This window comes from Eleutherodactylus coqui, chromosome 13 (assembly GCF_035609145.1).
Source record: "Eleutherodactylus coqui strain aEleCoq1 chromosome 13, aEleCoq1.hap1, whole genome shotgun sequence".
NCBI classification, from domain to species: Eukaryota; Metazoa; Chordata; class Amphibia; order Anura; family Eleutherodactylidae; genus Eleutherodactylus; species Eleutherodactylus coqui.
In genome coordinates, this window is record NC_089849.1 from 44,698,938 (window position 1) to 44,719,326 (window position 20,389).

Sequence of the window (20,389 nt, forward strand, 5' to 3'; positions counted from 1 at the left end):
GTCATGTCCTGGGGCCGGTGGAGAGGCGGAAATTTGATTTTAAACTTATCTGATGAAGTGCAGTGAACTAAAATAAAAAGAGATATACTCACCTGCCGGCATCGCTCCTCTGCATTCCGCACCGGAGGCTTCTGCTAGAGCGATCATGTGACATGCATTTGTGATTGCTGCTGCCCGTGTGAATGCATGCAGTGACTGAGCGAGAGTTGTTCAGTCGTTCAGTTTCCGCATGCAGAAAACTAAACTAGCCATCCAGTGTAAACAGCAGTCGTTCACTTCTGAACAACTGTCTGCTTACATTGAATGCAGGTGAGCGGGGCAAGAACGCTCCCTGACCCGCTTCGTCTCCATTCCGGCAGCACTGTGAGCGATGCCAACGAGAACTTGCTCCTATGTAACACCACAGGAGTAAGGATCACTGGGACGAGCTGCCAGGCATCATTTGCCCGACAGCTCATCCCGTGTAGGGCTTTACTGTATGTTTATTTGACACTATATGGCCTCTAGCTAAGGCCTAGTAGCAATAATTGGTGTAACGTCTAAGAAAATAGTAATACTCGCAAATACTATAGGTGAAACTTTATGAAAGTTTGTCACACTAACATGCAGTTCACATAATTCAATATCCTTTTTGAGGCAAGTGTTCAGTTCACACTGTCAGCGCATTATAACTGAACACAGCATATAGTTAAACACAGCATCCCTTTTCCAGGAGCCCATGCTATGGTGCCACTTTTATCTTAGTCCATCTCCTTTGCACAAGATTCCATTGCTGAATAACTTTTGCAGCGTCTCCCTATACAACAGTCCTTTGTGCGATCTAGTCCCTGTCAGTGTGCACACTCTTTTCATTGAGGTCGACCTCACTTACAGTTTGTTGCTTGAAACAGGAGTCACTACTAACCCGACATCCTCTGTGGTTGCTCTCTGGTAGTTTTTATCCAGTAACATAAGGGCTCCCTTGAAACAGCACTCACAGCTGATGCCCTTCCTGCAACTTGTGGCCTCCAAGGGTGTCATCCCACAGCAGATTCTCTGCAGCTGATGGTGTCTCTGGAGCTGTCATTTTAGCTGTACCTCACATACATAGTACCACTCCCTGCTTTGCTCCTTTCTCTGTGGCTCAGTTACAACGTCTTTTATAGCCCTGATGTCATCATCTCCTGAAAAGTCTCGTATGGCATGCTCAAAAGTATTTTGCCACATTGTGGTGCACACTGGAAATTTGGTGCAAATTTCGAGGCATCCCTCTCCATTGCCACGGCAAGCATTTAACCCTTTCAGGTTAGCCCCTTGCATTTATACTGTGCGTTACCATTATGTATCTGTCATATTGTGTTATATGATGATTGTACACTTTTAGGCTGTGGTCGGCTGAACTGGTGGCCACGGTAGTCAGCAGTACCACCATGCCCTGTCATCGCAGCTGAGAAATCACAGAGTAGATGATCCTCAACTACAGCAATATAAATAAAAAAGAATCTGGAGATAAATATGACTGGAATACAATCAATTCAGGGTAACAAATAGCCCTTGTACTCCCTGCTACGTCTTATATGGAGCACCCGCCCTGAAGATGGCGGCCCTGATTGCCCATATACAAAACTCATGCAAGAATAGTGGCTGTGTAAATACGACATTCTTAGTAGATACGCACTTTTTAATAAATTTGACGCAAATCACTCAAACTATCCTCTTAGTAAATGTGGACTATTGTTTGTTACAACAGTCATTGCTAAGTGGCGCTCCCTTCCAGGTTGTGTTATCAAGCTGCTATGACTACTTGCTGCACCATATGACATACACCTTTTTAGCCTGTTTCCTATTTTTATACGAGACCCCCTGTGTCTTCTGAACTCAGTTGCCCTTGTCACAGTCTTCAGTGTTTTTCAGGTAGTCTGTTGTGTAGACGTGAGAACGCAGACAACTTTACGCCCCTATCAGAGACTGAACCCCGTAACACTTGTAATTGGGGATAGGTGCTTATGTTGTGACATCCCTATAAGTGGAGTTATATGTTCTTGACTCTCTGTATATGGAGCCCCTATAGTTCCTCCAGCACCCAGCAGTCTCTTAGGGAGATGATACACCTTATTATATATGCAGGACAAAACTACTTCTGGAATATTCGGCGGCAGCGATCACTCTCATCATGGTCACCATGTAAGGAGAAATGGTCACAGTAACTGTCAGGAGACCACAGAACTTACTGCGGTCATTCTAACCTGTCCACCATAATTCTAAGACGAGAGCCACTGGACCCAAAGAGCCAGATGAAGGTGAAAACTCCCTGGAGAGTTTTACCTCAGGGAGCAAAAACATTCCTTTCTAACCCCACATGTGGTGATCAGCTATCACCCTGGACCTAATCTAACCTGCTGTGTATTGCTATCATAGAATCGTAGAGTTGGAAGGGACCTCCAGGGTAATCGGGTCCAACCCCCTGCTCAGTGCAGGATTCACTAAATCCTCCCAGACAGATATTTGTCCAGCCTCTGTTTGAAGACTTCCATTAAAGAAGAACTCACCACTTCCCATGGCAAACTTTTCCACTCATTGATCACTCTTGCTGTCAGAACGTTTTCTCTAATATCTAATCTGTGTCTCCTCTATTTCAGTTTCATCCCATTGCTTCTAGTCTTTCCTTGTACAGATGAGAATAGGGCTAATCCCTCCGCAGTTTGACAGCCCTTCAGATATTTGTAGACCGATATTAAGTCTCCTCTCAGCCTTCTTTTTTGCAAGCTAAATATTCACAGATCCTTTAACCGTTCCTCATAGGACATGATTTGCAGACCGCTCACCATCCTGGTGACTCTTCTCTGAACTTGCTGCAGTTTGTCTATGTCTTTTTAAAATCAGGGTGCCCAGAACTGGACAGAGTATTCCAGATGAGGTCTGACTAAGGAAGAGTAGAGGGGGATAATTACCTCACGTGACCTAGACTCTATGCTTCTCTTAATACATCCCAGAATTGTGTTCACCTTTCTTCCTGCTGCATCACATTGTTGACTCATGTTCAGTCTTTGATCTATTAGTTTACCGAAGTCTTTTTCACATATGCTGCTTAGCCCAATTCCTCCCATTCTGTGTGTGCTTTATTCTTGCTCAAAAGCAGGACTTTGCATTTCTCCTTGTTAAATACCATTCTGTTAGTCGCCATCCACTGTTAAAGCATTTCTAGATCTTTTTAAATACTCTCCCTCTCTTCCCTAGTGTTAGCTATCCCTCCTAGCTTTGTGTCATCAGAAAATTTGATAAGTTTCCCCTCAATTCCCTCATCTATATCATTTATAAAAATGTTGAACAATAGAGATGAGCAAGTAGTGCCCTAGCCAAGTATCTCCCTGCTCATCTCTAAAGATTCGGGGGCCAGCGCGGGTAACAGGTGAGTTGCGGCGGGGAGCGGGGGGAGTGGGGGGGAGAGAGGGAGAGAGAGATCTCCCCTCCGTTCCTCCCCCTCTCCCCCGCCGCTCCCCGACGGCCCCCGAATCTTTAGAGACGAGTGGGGAGATACTTGGCTAAGGCACTACTCGCTCGAATAATGTGCCTTAGCGAGTATACTCGCTCATCTCTATTGAACAACACTGGGCCTAGGGCAGAACCTTGTGGTACCCTACATGAGACATTTTTCCAATTGGATGTGCAGCCATTTATGACCACTCTTTGAGTACGATCACTCAGCCAGTTGTGAATCTACCTAACAGTTGCCTTGTCAATCCCATATTTGGTCATTTTTTTAATAAAGATAGTATGAGATACTTTGTCAAATGCTTTACTAAAGTCAAGAAATATACTATATCTACTACATTTTCCTGATCAAACCAGATGATTCTGTCATAGAAGGAAATTCGATTCGTCTGGAATGACTTGTTTGTTATAAACCCATGCTGGCTCTGGTTAATTACTCCATTTGCATCCAAGTACTTGCATACAAGCTGTTTAATAATTTGTTCAAAGATCTTTACTAGTATAGAAGTTAGGCTCACAGGCCTGTAGTTTCCTGGATCCACCGTCTTCTTTTTTTCAAAGATAGGGACAACATTTGACCTTTTCCAATTTTTTGGGACTTTTCTTCTCCAGGAATTTTCAAAGATTATGGCAGGTGGTTCAGCAATTACCTCTGCTGCATCCTTCAATATCCTAGAATGTGATTCATCCGGACCTTGACACTTGAATTCATTTAAGTTAGCTAGGTATTCCCTCACCATTTCTCTGCTTATAGATAGCCTGCATTCTTTTATTCCTCCAACAGCAGAGGGAAGATCAGCTGATGTTACATTTACTTTCTGAGAGAAAAAAGATACAAATTAGGAATTTAATAGTTTGGCCTTCTCAACATCATTCTTAACCAATTCACCATTTTCATCTTGTAAACATCCAATAGCATCTTTGACTTTTCTTTTGCTTTTGACATACCCCCCAAATCCTTTTTTTATTGTTTTTGCCTTTGTTGCAAGCCTCAATTCATTATTAGCTTTAGCTTTTCTGACACTTGCCCTGCAGTTTCTGCAGACTGCATTATATTTAGAGATGAGCGAGCATACTTGCTAAGGCAAACTACTTGAGTGAGTAGTGCCTTATTCGAGTACCTGTCGGCTTGTCTTTAAAGATTCGGCTGCCGGCGGGGAGCGGCGGGGGAGAGCGGGGAAAGCTCAGGAGAGCTGCTGCTATAAGGGAAGAGTCATATACAATCTGCTCCTAAGAGCTTACAACCTAATATACAATAGAAGCTCTTCTGTTAAGAGCTTATAATCTGACAGAATATAAGGTATATAGGCACCCTTAGATATCTAAGAGCCGAGCACTCATTCAGCTGACAGCCATTCCTCCCAACTCTCCCATACATATATAGACTGGGATGTATACTTCATGGGGAAAGGGGAATTAGCCTATAGCTACGCCCCTGCCTGGAATGACCCTTAACCGTCAGTTTGGAGTTTTCACTTGGTACTTGAACGTTACTTGATACAAATTAGGTACATAGGGGAAAATGTACTAAGCCCAGTGTTTCTGATGCTAGGCTTAGTATAATTTTCCCAACACACAGGGCACTTTCTGATGTAAATTATACATAAATTTGTCAGTCTGGGGCAGCCTCGCTCCTTCCTGAAAACCCCACACATTTTCTCCAAAAGTGGTAAGGCCAGCGAAGAAGGCTCAAAAATTGCAAAATGTTTGTACGCCAAATTTTGAAACTTTTCTATGCCAGAAAACTGGCTTAATGCCTTTTTAAATGTCCCCCATTGTCTTTACACTTACTGTTGAACCAGGCTGCAATAAGTCACCTATGTTACTTTATCTGCCCATAGGACGTTGTTATAAACTCTGCTAACCCACGCCCGAACCTTCTCCATCCCGTTCGGGCTGCGTCTTTACCCAAAAGATGCACAACGTCACTGATATCACTTTACCAATGTACCCCAGGTCTCTCTTTTTAGGCTTCAATACACCTACTTACAACATCAGGTGGTTTGTTGCGCCGGTACATTATTGCGCACAATTCCAGCTTCCTGAAATATCGGTGAAGTAACTTTAACATAGCTCATCAATAAGGAATTTGTCTTTTGCCAACCGCAGACTCCAGAACCCTGTTCACCCCAATAATAGCACCACTGTGTCCATTAATAAGTCGCTCCCCCTTTACATGTGCGCCGACTTCCATAGGTGACTGTGCGGGAAGAGGGAACCAGGTAAGTATGTAAAGCATCCCAGACTACTCAGGACCTGTTCTATGAGCACCATAGCTTAGTATATGGTGTTCACAGGTGATGGCAGATTCCCTTTAGGGGTCCTGTCCACGGGCGGGTTGGACCTTGCATGCCACGGAGTTCGACCCAGTGCCTGACCGGTGACCGCTGCGTACCTGCCCAGCGACTCTTCTCTGTGCTGCGGATGTGCTGGCCTGCGCTCCGTCACGCATGCGCAGTACAGAGGACGCTGCACCGTCGCTACGACGATGGCACAGCTCATGAGGCCATTCTGCAATGATGATTGCAGAATGGCCGTGGGACGGACGGCTTCCATTGACTTCATTGGAAGCCGTCAGTGCGTAGCCTGCACAAAATTGCAGCATACTGTGATTTCCTCTCCGCGAGCAGAAGATCGCAATCGCTTTCTGCTCGTGGGCAGGAATTCGCGTTTTTACATTGCAAGCTATGCGGCTGGATTTGCTGTAGAATCCGGAGGCGGAATCCTACTCCAGACTTCGCAATACCAATCCGTTCGTGGACAGGAGCCGTTAAAGAGATTCTGTTGGCCCTCCTGATGAGGCAACTTTTTGCATGCACAACACTCTGCGTAAATGCGTTCAGGTGAATAAGCCCTAAAGAGACTCCAGGAAAACTTTTTAATCAGCCCAGCCGCTCCTTTTCTGCTACTGAAAACAGAAGCAAACTAAACCATCTAAATCCCGCAGTTCGTCAGAACAGGAAACGCTTCCAAAGTTGGGATGTCATCAACCAACTTTTGCAATCGGCTCTCCGTCCATGATATGATAAGATGCGCTCTAGTATAGGGAAGGGTTAGTGTGCTTGACACTTTCTCTACACATCTGTGACACATCCGTGACTCCCCAGGCTCGCTCCAGCCATCTGTCCTTCTGCTCTCTCCATTCATACAACACTAATTAGAAGCGACACAGGCGGAGAATCCATTATATATAGAGCCTGCGGGAGGGGGAGATAGACAGATGATTATCGCTAGGTGTCACCCTGTCCACTATGTAGGCTGCATGCGGAGGACAACAGGGGCCGGCTGTCACTAGCACCTCATTTTTGTTGCCCTTAGTGCCGTGAGTCATACCGTCTACTACGTAATATAATTATTTATGGCAGTTCTTGTAAAACAATGTGCTGCTTGTGTTTTATCCCTCTACGTGATGAGACAACGGATGGAGAACTGCGTCTGACGGTGGACATCTACAGTACAGGCCTTACGAATGATCGTCAACTAAACCGTTGTAAATGATGTTGGACACACTTGGATAAAAGTTCATCAGATCACCAAACGCATCTTAGTTGCACTATTACTATAAAGACTTCTGCAAGCTGCAGTTTTATAGCTGCGTACAACCTGCAAGCTGAAGCCATAGAAGTTTGTGGGACCCTACTGTACTCATGACCGGCCTTTGGGGTACTATATGGTACACTATAAGGGGTGGGGTACTAATAGAAAGCATCACACATGGCATAATCCAACCTAGGGCTGGCTCTGACTACGCCTTTACGGTACGGGTACATGCAGGCTTGGGAACAGGTGAATTGCCATGGTGGGCCATGAGTCAGGAGTGGGCTCCCAACCCCCCAACATGAACGGTGCACGGCGCTGCACACCTACTGCAATACATACGTATAAGTAGAGTACAGCGTCCAAGACCGGTAATATTTGGATATAACTGTCCCTAGAATAAATTTTATTGCGGACCATAGGCACCTCAATCTGACATTGGCCACACGGGGTGTAATTTCCGCAGCGGAGTACACTGCAGATTTTTCCACGTTGCAAGTTTGCGGCATAATGCACCCTGTTCATTGACCTGACTTTTCCCACAGCATGTGCTGTCTATGTGTAGTGGCCCAGAGTTAATGGGGCCCCTCCATAATGTTCCATGTCTGTCTCGTGTCAATGTCTTGTCAGTGTCTTGTTTGTGGAGTGCATTACATTTATGTGTATTGAATGTTTGCAGGACTGAAAAAGTTAATGTCTGGTATGTTCTGTCCTGTCTAGAAAATGTATCATTTTAGTGTATCGTTTTTGTGGTCACATGATTGGGATATATGTGTTTGCAAGAATGCCGGCAGAGTAGAAAAAAGAGAGAAAGAAAGGAAGAAAGAGAGGAGTGAAGTGAGTGGGTGAACCACACAGACACCGGACAGATCGGTCTGTGTGGGGAAGCATGGAGGAGGCCTAACGACTTCTTTACGCTCAGCCTGGGCCCATTCCACCCAGGAGACCTCAGTGCTTCTGCTGAGAGAAGGACAGACCGCTTATCCGAGAAGAGGAGAGAGTGAATGAGTGTTTGCCAGTAGAAAGAGACAGAGTTTGCCGGGGAAGGAATTTCACCGATAACTTGGACTGTGGATTATCCAGATGCCCAGAGAATCCTCCCTGCTGCACCACTCTGGCTTATTGTTTCTGTACCAAGACTGTTTGTTTGGATCTGAGTTAGGGCGAGCACCCACTGGCGTTTTTTTACCTGCGTTTTGCGTTTTGCGTTTTGCGTTTTTCCTGCACAGGCATAGAGATAACATGTGTTCCTGTCCACTGGCGTTTTTTTTGCGTTGCGTTTGCGTTTTTAACATAGGAACTGTCAGTTGCATATGTGTCCCTATTTTTCTCCTAATGCACCCATGAATGTCAATGGAAATTAACACAAAACGCCGCGAAAAACGCGCGGAAAAACCGCGAGAAACGCGGCAAAAACGCTGCGTTTTTTCCCCGCGGAGAACGCAAACGCCAGTGGGTGCTCGCCCTTAAACAGTTTACAGTAAACGAGCAGACCCGACCGTTCCCGCTTCTTGTTCAGAAAGTTGCCCTGTTGTGGACTACTTTATTACATCTGAGAGATCCACCGCAGGGGACAGAACAACAGTGTCAGCAGTGACAACTGGTCTTAAGGTAACCCTTGGTTACTACCCCTGTGATCTCCCCCAGCAGTAACGTGGTCGAGTCCCGAGCTACCCCCCGAGGACGAGATGGTAGAGCCCCATAACATGGCCTTTCTCTACTCCGCTGTCTCCTTGGCTGTGGGCCCACTACTCAGACGCTACATTTGCTAATGCTGCGAATTATGCTGCATGCAATTCTGCTGCAAAAAATACGCAGCGTTTATGGCCATACTATTAGGGCAGCTTTAGATAACCGTATTAACACGTGTTAACACGCATACCTAATATTTGCTCATGCAATATGCAGAAAACAGAACCCATTGTTGTCATTGGGTCTGCACCCTGAAACATGCTCTATTTTCCTGCGTATTTGTGCACCAAGGACCGCATTGAAGTCGCAATACACTGCGCGATTCTGTAAAAAATTGCACATCTGGGCCTCATTAAAAGCCTTTTTAATTACGGAAGGGGTGTGCCGTGTGTGCGTGTGAACTAGCCCTGTATGCGCAAGGAGTACAGAGCTATGCGCCGATGTGTGCGCAAATCTACATCCTCGTTCACTACGCAAATACGGTGCACGGTCCATTTGCGCCACATATTTGCAAAATGCGTGTTGCATATTGGCGCACACATGCGAGTTTTACTGTACTTGCTGCGCTTGTAAATCATGCGTATTTGCGTGCACAAAAAAACACGCAACCATGCTTCCATTCATTGAAATGGGCAGTTAAGTTAATTAGTTCAATATGTGCTATTTTCATGTGCAAATGTGCAGAAAATAGACCATTCTGTGTATTTCTTTGCACGAAAGAAATGTGCGCGCAAAATATGCTCATGTGTACAATTCCAAAAAATCTTATCCACTCTGCAGCTACTGTAAATGCTATTATCCATGTGGACAGTCTGCCTGGAAAATCCGTGACAAATCCGGCTTGTGGGGAAAAAAATAGGATCTGCCCTATTTTGTGGGTATTTGTGCACCAAAGAGCCCCATAGAGACCTATGGGAGGTTCACAAGCACGCACGGGTATGCACTAAATGCTGTGCATACCTGCGATCACCGGCATAGGCTAACTACCCCTCTAAATCAGGATGGGATTATTCCTCTGCCGTGAACGAGTGGTGCTTGCGCAAGTACGCACAGTATTTGTACAGGCTTGCAGACAGACTTTATACAAAAAAGTGCGCAGCATCAAGCATATTGCCAAATACACTCATCTAAAAGGAACCCTCCGTGCTCAAAGAAGTAGCGCTGAGGCACACAAATGTGAATACAGTTGTATGAAGGAGCCCTTGTGACGGGAAAAACATGCAGCAAATACACATAAAAACCGCAGTAACCAAATCCGCACCTAAATAGTGCAGATTTGGAATCACACGGCGTGTTACGAAACGCGGTGGATTCATTGTGCAAAATTTGCACATCACAGGAAGGAGATTTTTTTTTAAATGCCCCTGTAAATGCTGAATTTCTACTCCAAAATCTGCTGCAGAACTTCTTCAACATTTACGTTATGCGTGAAGCCGCCCTGATTCCGTACGGAAACTCATGGAGTCTTTTTCTATAGCATTGTCCAACGTCACATTATTCTCTGACTTCTGCATATTTTGCCCTTTGCAGAAATACCCTTGAGCGATGTCATCTTTGAAGCCCGGTGCCAGCTGTCGCTGCCACCCTGCATCAGTTTTTATTGCCCTCAACATCACCCTTGCGGCGGTAGAGATTGCGGATATTACGGCTTGACGGAATGCTGCGTGCAGCAAAGGAAATCGCAGCGATGACGGACACTTGAAACGCAACACCCGTGTAACAGCTGTTTACCATCAAAGAATTACATAGAGCTGCCTGCAGATTAATCTTCCTCCCCGCCAATCTGTTCTGCATGTATCATATCGCTGCTCCATGTTCTCCGCACGTCTCTCCTCTTCATCCGTCTCTATTGTGTTTCTTACTCAATCTCCCGTTTATCAAAGGGAAGCCCCATGTTCCTCTACTAGCTCCTTTTTTTTTTTCACGGCAGACTGTCTGATGCCGCTGATGGAGGGGGCAGAACTCGGACCCAGTTGCCATGGAGTTTTAGCTGGGGTGTGACGACACATCTAGCGTCTCTTCGCATAGGGAAAAGACAGAACAAGCCCCCCCTTTTCCCATAAGACTATCACCACAAAACCGTCTGCATCCTACACAATCCCTATCATCAGCATCATACTGCCGTGCCATCTTTTATGCCGTGACCTTTAAGTTCGTGCTAACTCTTCACCTCTACTAAACTCCAACTGCAGCTGGCATTTCTTGCAAAATAGGGCAATGCACTATAACTGCCTATGCCAACGTGTTTACCTATACCCCCCCCCCCCCCAGACTGCAGAAATGATGACTACCATCCTAATGCATGCAAAAAACAAAAAAATTCCTTCTTGTCCCTACGGCCGTGCCTCTGAACATCCGTTCCTACTGCATTCAATGCATTGCCGTGTGCTAATTAACCATGCCGATCATCGTTCGACACATATTCAGCATCTCGCCTAGTGCCCATCATAATCTGCCCGCTCTCCTCTAACATCTGCATCTCTCAGACTCTCCTCCCTCGCATTTGAGCCTTTTGATCATTCCCCCAGCATTCCTCGCTCTCACACCTCGATCTATTAGCAAGCACAGGGATTAGGCAGCCCTGTCATGGGAAGCGGGCACAGGGCAGTGCCTGGCACAGATTGGGGAACGAAGTGACGTACGTATAACCGGAGCAAGATAGAGAGGGAGGGGGCTATAGGAGAGAAATAGAGGAATCGCAGGAAGAAGAGAGAGAATCGCAGAGAATAGATACTATAACGGAGAGACGGATAAGTGAGAGAAGGACTCCGAGAGAAAGTGGCGAGGGATGTAACGGGATGGAGATGAAGAAATACAGAGGGAGGGGTGAGACAAGAGGGAGTGGGGAGGAAGCATGGGAATCTTAGTGCAATAGAGAAGACTAGATACGTCCACAGTGCACGTGAGACCGTAGCAGATATCTGTTGCTTAGGGTTTCCTCTGTAGATGGCATCAGACAACTGGCGATTCATGCCCTGACAGGCATACTTGGTCCTTCTGTGTGATGGGGTGTCCGTGTTCGGAAGAGAACCGGCCAAGACTCCTCCAAAGATTGGCAGGGATGGGATCCCTGGCATGAATTCTTCCTCACGGAGAGATGGCGGTGCTATGGTGGGCGCTGTTATGGTGCCATCATGCCCAGCATTTTCTCCATGCCAACGAGGATTTTCAGAGCCCTTCTTGGAATTATGCCATTGACGAGTGGACACCGACTCCAACCCCCCCTCCAACACCAACATCTTCATCTCCTTTGCCAACTCCCTCGGTTCCTGTGTCTGTTCCCTTTTTTCCAGACTCTTCTTCACCTCCTCCGGTTTCATATTCCCTTTCATTTTCACCCTCTCCTACCTTGCCAACTCAAACAACTCCATTTGAGCCCTCCACACCTGATCCAGACCAGCCTGATGAAGAGGGCAAAAAGGCAGCTGTACAGTTCCTACACTCAGGTGACCTTCTTTCCCTATCGGAAGCCAACTGCTCAAGGAGATATGAGCTAACGGATGTGCAAGGGTCTCCACCCGAGACACTTCTCCATCATGTCAGAAGGCCACTGGACTACTTGGTGCATGCTACCAACTTCCTTAACATGATATTTCAGGCCAGTGACATGCGAGAATCCAGCATTCGGGAGGATATGGAATGGTATCATGCTTTGGTTCGAAGTCTGGCTGGAGGGGATCCACATACACACAGGGCCATGCTCGCCTTCACTGCACACCCCATGTCCTCCAAACCCCAGCTGCTTCTTCAGGCCACCAGGGTGGGTCATGAAATTCTGCTTCAGGACCTCTCGTTATCCCTTCATCGTGTCAGACACAGGATAGACATTGGCAACTGGAGCATCTTTCAAGCCAACCCATCTCTTACCAAAGCAATTCTACTCAATGACCTCCAGAGCCTGGAAACTCCCAAGTGGAGTCGAGGTGACAGTTACATTGTGGACCCAAGCCATGTCCAGTGGTCTAAACCCTTTCTGGACTGTGACGGCAGTCGATTTGTACAAGGATGGATGGTCTCACTGTCCACTGCATTTTATGGGCTGAAGCCTGATCTGAGTCCAGAGTTTAAGTAAGTGAACCTCCATATTAATGTGTGGGAAGAGAACAGATGGGATCTTTGAGGAGCTTGGAACATGGAGGAGGGAGAGAAAAGGGATGGGAGGGGGATGATGAGAGTCTGACTGCAAATGTATCTGTAATGTCTCTGTTGATGATACAATATGATTATTACTCTCGGGGGAATGATACTAACTGGGTCATGCTATAATATGCTGGTTATTATGCACAGTTCACATAATTATGACATTTTTTTTTACTTTGCTCGCTATTCGCCCATTCTGTCTCTCACCTGTCCTTCTATTTGCCCTCCCCCCACAGATTAGACTCTCACACACGCTGATTTCTGTATCACTCACATCCGCCCTCAAACTGAGCAGCTGTTAAGCTGCAAATCTCCCATCCGCCAGCTCTCAGCGAGCAGATGGCCCGAGAATGCCAGGTCCTAACTGCCTGTGCATACCCTGCCTGGCCACCGCGGTGCCCTCTTATTCCTCAGCAAATCCATACAACTGCCATATTACAGTTGCCTTATCCATCTGCTTCTAAGCTCAGGCATCCCAATAAATTGCTTGGCGTTATTTATTTTCCATATATTGCTGCCATTGAATTCCATGTTACTCAACTTCCTAAACTAATGGTCTAAATGCCCATCCATCATGGCTAATGTGGCACTGCCAATGTTCGTCCCGGTTGTGGCATCTCCACGTTACGACTGTGATGCCTCAGCTACTTCTACTACCAGCTATTAGCGGTACTCTGGTTTCAGCAAGTGAAGGGTATTTATTGTCAATGGAAAGTTAGACAATTTTCGTGCATCATTTTTTTTTTTCAAACATTATTTTTTAATGAATTTTTCCAAAATTGTTCAAAAATAGAACACAATAAGGAAAATGAAATGTCAACATATCTGGTAAGAGTCGCCTGACCCAGCCGGCACACACCAAACCCCCTGCATTAAGTCAGGGGTTACATAGTAAGGCAACTTGCAAATGGACAGTTTGACCAAAAATTGGACAGAAATAGCGCCCATTCATCAGTGGGTACATGCACACTGGCTATTTTTACTTGGATTGAGGGCGGCTTCAGTGTATGCGCAAATACGCTCACCTCGGTGCAATATATTTGCACAGTGAACGAGGTTTGATGAAGTACATTTGCACACATATTGGAGCATAGTACTGTAGTTTTTGCGCATGCAGGGCCAGTTCACACGCATGCGTCACACCCCTTCATAAGGCTACTTAGGCTAATGAGGTCCGGATGTGTTCTTATTTTGTGGAATTGTGCGGCATATTAAGTGCATATTTGTGCGCCTCCCATAGACTTCTATGGGACCCTTGGCGCAGAAATAAGCAGGAAAATGGAGCAAGACCAATTTTTTTTCGTGCGAACAAAATACACGCACTTGAGAATGAATCCATCAATATCAATGGGTTCTATTCTCTGTGCATTATGTGCGCAAAACCATGTGCAAATATAGTAGTCGGAAGAAGCCTGATAATCCAATTTTGAAAAAAAAACAAAAACGCAGTATGTCTTATTCTTGCCCAATTTTTAGATGAGTACAGCACGTCAGTGTGGGGTGTTCAGCACTGGACAACACACGGACGGGATGTCTGTATGAAACCATTGATTTCAAAGCTTTTGTTTTCACTATCGGGATACCCGCCCGTTAATTGTACTGGTGAGAAAAGATACGGCAGGACCTGTCTTCCCACGATTTTTTTCAACAATGAAAGTTGAATGACAGCAAGCAGAGATCTTGAAAACCACAAGCTATTAATACAGAAAGAAGGTTGGAGAACTGTATAACTTTCCATTGTGCAATAACTAAGTTTTATTTTCTGCAGCAGTGTTCCCCTTTAAAGGTAACGGGGCAGGTCTCAAGGTGCCCGGGCTCCCCGTTCCTGCGCTGTCACCCATGAAAATTGGTGCCAGCAGCCTCATCCCTGCAGGCTGTGCACTCCCATAGAGAACAGTGTGTGCATGAGCGGCTGCAGAGATGAGTCCGCTGGTGCCGACTTCCACAGGTGATAGTACAGGTATGGGGAGTCAGGGGGGGTACAAAAAGTACATCCTCGCAGCCTGGCCTGTTCATAAGTAGTGACAGGTTCCCTTAACCCTTTCCAATCCACTGTCTGACCTCTGAAGACATTATGATTTAGGGCTGTACAGCTCCGATGTTGAAAGACGTCCATCAGGGTTCTCTTACTGTATATTGCCAGCCTCTCTGCTGTCGGAGCCTATCCAACGTGTCACCTCATGCAGTACTGGCTTTAGCCAGCATATAGCGCTGTTGTATAATGGCAGAAAAAGAGTAAACCCCCTAGGAAAACCAGAATACAAATTGGATTGGAAAGGGTTAACTATATACTTCCCTATCCAAATTGCATTGATGACAAGAAAAACAAAGAACAACAGAAAAGTTTAAAGGGATTATCCCAAAATCTAAAGCTATCCCCTATCCATAGGATAGGGGATAACTTTATGGTTGGTGGGGGTCTCACCACTGAGAACCCCACCAAACCCGAAAGCGGGGACTCCTTCTTACTGTGGGTTGACTGCACCCCCCACAGTGAGGAGGAGACTGAATGGTGCAAAAACTGAGCATCTTCAATGGGACTGTCACAGACAGCTGAGGTACAGGCGCTCTGCCATTTCTGTTAGCCCCATTGAAATGAATGAAGCGGTGGCCATACATGCTCGGCCATAGCTCAGTTCAGTGTGACGTCACTGCAGGTGTGAGAAGCAACCGATCATGAAGCCATTCCCGTGTCCTGTGGATAGGGGATAACTTTAGATTTGGGGATGACCCCTTTAAGTGCACTTGTCCCCATATTATATGATGTACTGAAGATGCTCATACACATAAGGCACATTCATATGGCTATTCGTATGGCCGACGGCTATCTCCCCCGACTCCCCGGGAATCATGCATGCTCAATGCGGCCTAGTGTGCATGCTTCCAGGGGAATCGGGAGAGACGGTGGAGCGAGGTATAAGCCGCGGACAGTCCCCTCCAGGGGCTTATCTCCTGCTGGAATAGTGGATTAGATATGTGGAAATCCAACATGCAGATCCTCCTTCCCTCGATAGTCTCCGGCAGGCCTCATACATAGCAGATCATGTGGGGATGCTGACAAAATGTATAAGACCAACTTTAGTCTTTACTCATCCCATTCATTTTCACCTGTAAATCTGTTTTTCATACATCTTCTGGACTTTCCCTCATTTTACAATTACGTCATGCCTCGATGATCGCATCTCAACCCCTGTCTGATCCATCATCATCCGCCCTTTCATACATTACCACTTATTTATTGCCTTGTTTTCTTGCACTTACCAAGGGCCTGTTCACATCCGCATCAGAGGCTCCATTTGGATTTCTGATTTCCGTTAGAATACAGAACGAAATAGCGCCGCATGCAGCACTATTCCTGCTTGTGAAATGCCGGGTGGCCAGACAACATCTAACCCTATTATAATCAATGGAGTCAGTGAAGCATCGTTGGGTCTCGGCCAGTGGGGGCCAATATGCTGTTCCCATAATGGAACAGAAAAAAGTAACCCAAAGCGCAGATATGAATGAACCTGAATACAAGCCATCCTTTAATAACTCATTATTTTTGTATAGCATCAACTGATTCTACAGCACTTTCAGGTAATTTATTTATTACTCCCCCACCAAACTGGGTACTCATTTTACCAACCTCAGAAGGATAGGGTCAAACCTGAAGCAATCAAGGATTGAACTCACAACCTTGAGGTCATGAGTGAGAGCTTAGGACTGCATTTTTGCTGCGTAACACTGCACCACACAAGGCTTGATATCTTCAAATGCTATCATTAGGTAATGTAATAGCTGCCCCTTGGGCCACTAGAACAGCTCTGTTGACCCTCTTGAGCCAGGGATGCCACAAGATCTGTGAAGGTGTCCTGTGGTATCTGTTCTGCACCAAGACATTAGCAGCAGATCCTTCAAGTCCTGTAAGTTGTGAGGTTCGGCTCCATAGATCAGACTTGTCTTTTCAGCACATCTTACAGATGCTCCATCAGACTGAGATCTGGGGAATTTGCAGGACAAGTCATCACCTTCATCTTTGTCCCGTTCCTCAGACCATTCCTGAACAGTTTTTGCAGCATGGCCGGAGCATTATCCTACTGGAAGAGGGCACTGCCACTCGGTAATACCGCTGCCATGAAGGGGGGTACTTGGTCTGTACAATGATTAGGTAGGTGGCATGTGTCAAAGTAATATGAATGCCAGGACCCATATACCCACCCGCACATTGCCCGAAGCATCATACTGCCTCCGCCGGCTTATCTTCTTCCCTTGGTGCATCCTGGTGCCATCTCTTGCCCAAGTAAGTGACGCACACACCCAGCCATCCACATGATGTAAGGGAAGACATGATCCATCAGACCAGGCACCTTCTTCCATTGCTCCTTGGTCCAGTTCTGATGCTCATGGAGGGCCCGGACAATTACCCCACTAAGGTCGTATTAACACGGGTGAGTGTGATGTAGGTCAGTGAAATATGACTTAGATTGTACAGGTTTTTTGCCAATTTTCATGTACGTGTAAAAATGTGCGATTCGCACGGATGTGCATGAAATAAATGCATGCGGTTCCAATAGTTAAACTGGTAAAAAAAAAAATGCATTGCACTTACATGCAAATTGCACCGCATGCGAGGGCGGTTTTTTGCTGCCATAGGAAATAATGAGCTATTCTTGAACAAGAATTGCCCAAAAATAGCATATGCTGCGACTTTTCGATCTTGGACTATTGGATCGAGAGAAAAAAAAAAATCGCTCTTGTATATTAACCCACTGAAAATAATGGGCTCTTTTCAGATGCGAGTTCTGTCCATCGCGCAATTGCATAGAACTCGCATGTGAAAATCACCCATGTAAATACAGCTTGAGGCCTCCGTCACACAACCGCATGCATTTTTACATTCGCCCGTACTCACCGTATAATTGCATGAATGAAGATTTTTCATAATCGAATCCCGGTCTTTATTTGTGTATTTCATGCCAATCACATGGGGCGCCATTGCGCGAATATTAAATAATACGCAGAAGCGATGGAAACCAACGATCGGCAGAAATACTCAAAATGACCAATAATGCTTAAATAGGGTAATCTGTCCTTTTTTCCCCCAGTGTTGTGCGCAGGGTAACTCCCTCTCCCTCCCCTTTTTCCTGCTGCCATAGGAGTCTATGGGCGCCTGCTGCACATCATGTCAAAAGATAGGGCAAGGCCTATTGGGCCTGGAAACTTGGTCTAATATCGCGCTTGCCAATGTGTGTTTTTGACGTCGATGCGAGGCGGTTTTGATTGAAAAAGATGTCTGTGAGATTCTCACCCTTGTGAATAAGCCCCGACCCTCAGGCCGCCTTCACATGGGTGAGAAAATGGCATCTGTTGAATGGGGTCATACACACAAGCGATGTTTTCCCGCATTGCAGCGCGGCATGCTCTATCTAGTGCTTGCTCTTGCATCTCCCATTGTTTTCAGTAGGACGGGTGGCATCGCACCATGGGCTAGGCCCGATATCAAACCACGGTCCGATATTGCGCTCGACCATGTGAAGTTAGCATTAGAAGAACCCAGAGGCGTAACCTGAAGCTTCTGGGCCCCAATGCAAAACCTGTAACAGGGCCCCCATCTATAATGCTTTATTCATAGTACTGGGCTCCCTATATGGAGAAGAGAGGCCTTATGGGCCCCCTAAGGCTCCTGGGCCCGAGTGCAACCGCATCCCCTGCACCATCTATAGTTATGCCCCTGGAAGAACCTATATAAGGGTACGTGCACATGGCCAAACAGAAAGTTGCGCCCCAGATTCTCCCATCCATGTGCTGTCCGACGTGCTGGAGACGGTGCACTGATATGTGCTACTCTGGGCTGAAAATCTGGTCGGACCTTCACTGAAATATACATTGATTGCCTATACGAAGGATATTCCATCAGTGATTACATACTACATTATAACCTAGAGCTGCATTTATAATTCTGCAGCCTTTAAAACTCATCACCCACAATTCCTTGCTGGCTCAGTATTACACAGGTCTTCTCCTGTTGATTTGCATTCTGGGAAGTGTAGTCTTTAAAGAAGATAGTTTATTGGGTGGCATCTGGTATGCAAGTCATATCAAAATACTAAAGTTGGCCGTAAACATGACTTGAAGTTGCTGACAGATGGTGTCAAGAATCAGTCATGTGAGTGCAGTTTTCGGGCCAGCACAAATATACATGACATAACTATGGCAATCTGCCAGAAGGAAAATGGCTGATTGTATCATGCACTACCTGTTCTGTCCAAAACAGTCCAGCCCTATTGATAATTGGTCATTTGCACCAGGGGTGTACCTATAGGGGGTGCAGAGGTTGCAATTGCTACCGGGCCCAGGAGCCTTAGGGGGCCCTAAGGCCCCCCTGTTACATACCAAGACACCAGTATTATAAATGGCACATTGTAGATAGGGGGCCCTGTTACAGATTTCGCATCGGGGCCCAAGGGCTCCTAGTTACGCCTCTGATTTGCACATAATACCCTGTCCATTAATGGATGATAGTCAAAGGAGTAGTTAAAAGTGGTCATTTTGGCCAACACTTTTTTTATGTATGGGACCTGCATAACTGCCCCACTGCATAGTCAGCGAAATTCTTAGCAGGGCTGTGGAAGCGGAGTTGTGGAGTTAGAGTCAGTAGCAATGTCCTGACTTCAGCTTATAAATATATATATATATTATAGATATGTTATAATTAATTCAATGCAGAATTTGCTTCATATTTGCTTTCATAGGAATGTAAGAACATTTTGAAAATGCCTTATAAGTATTAATGTTCTATTCAGTGAATATATATATATATATATATATGACATTTCAAAACTTTCTTAAATGACTATGAGAGGAAATATGTAACAAATTCTGCATAATGTATTGCATATTTACAATTTTGTAACATTTTGTGTTATGAAATTGTATATATTTTATGTTCTATCTAAATACCTTGATTATTTTAGCATTTTAAGGCCTCCTGTCCAAGGGCGTTGCAGTATGCTGCGGCGGATCTCTGCTGCGGGAGCTGCCGCCCGGGAGCCGGAGCCACAGACGAATCTCTGCCGGTCAGCCCATCTGACAGATAGGCTGACCACGGAAAATCGCGGCAATTCGCAGCATGCTGTAAATTGCCAGCCGCGAGCGGAGAATCGCAATGATTCTCCGCTCATGGATAGGGGGCCTGTGCTTTCCATAGCAACGCTATGGAAAGCTGCAGACGGTGGGATTCGCCGGCGATTCACCACCGGCGAAATCACGTCCGTGGACAGGGGGTCTAATGGTGATGAAAAGCCTGATGTTACCATTTTAATACCGTAAATGTATCACTTAAAAACATGAGTCATATATGAAGGAGTCAGAGTCTGGGAAAAATTGAGGAGTTGTAGTCCAGAGGTTTGGCTTACCGACTCCACGGCCCCGGCTATAAGGGTTCTTATAGAAGGGACGATTGTTGAAGGTGTTCTGTCATTAGAAAAAAAAATCTAAGCTTACCTTTACCTTCCCTGGCAGTCTTCTTAATAGAGCTTCACCTCACCGATCTTCTCCTCGCTCTTGC

The 20,389-nt window shown here is 45.9% G+C and overlaps 1 protein-coding gene across 1 annotated transcript in view; it reads left to right on the forward strand.

Annotated features, from left to right (window-relative positions):
• The first annotated feature begins 11,711 nt into the window (after nucleotides 1-11,711).
• Nucleotides 11,712-20,389, forward strand: part of GPR179 (G protein-coupled receptor 179) — a 31,731-nt gene continuing 23,053 nt past the window's right edge. The window contains exon 1 of the mRNA XM_066586758.1: nucleotides 11,712-12,768. Coding sequence (XP_066442855.1) covers nucleotides 11,798-12,768 — 971 coding nt within the window. The 5' untranslated portion in view covers nucleotides 11,712-11,797. The remainder of the gene's footprint in view (nucleotides 12,769-20,389) is intronic.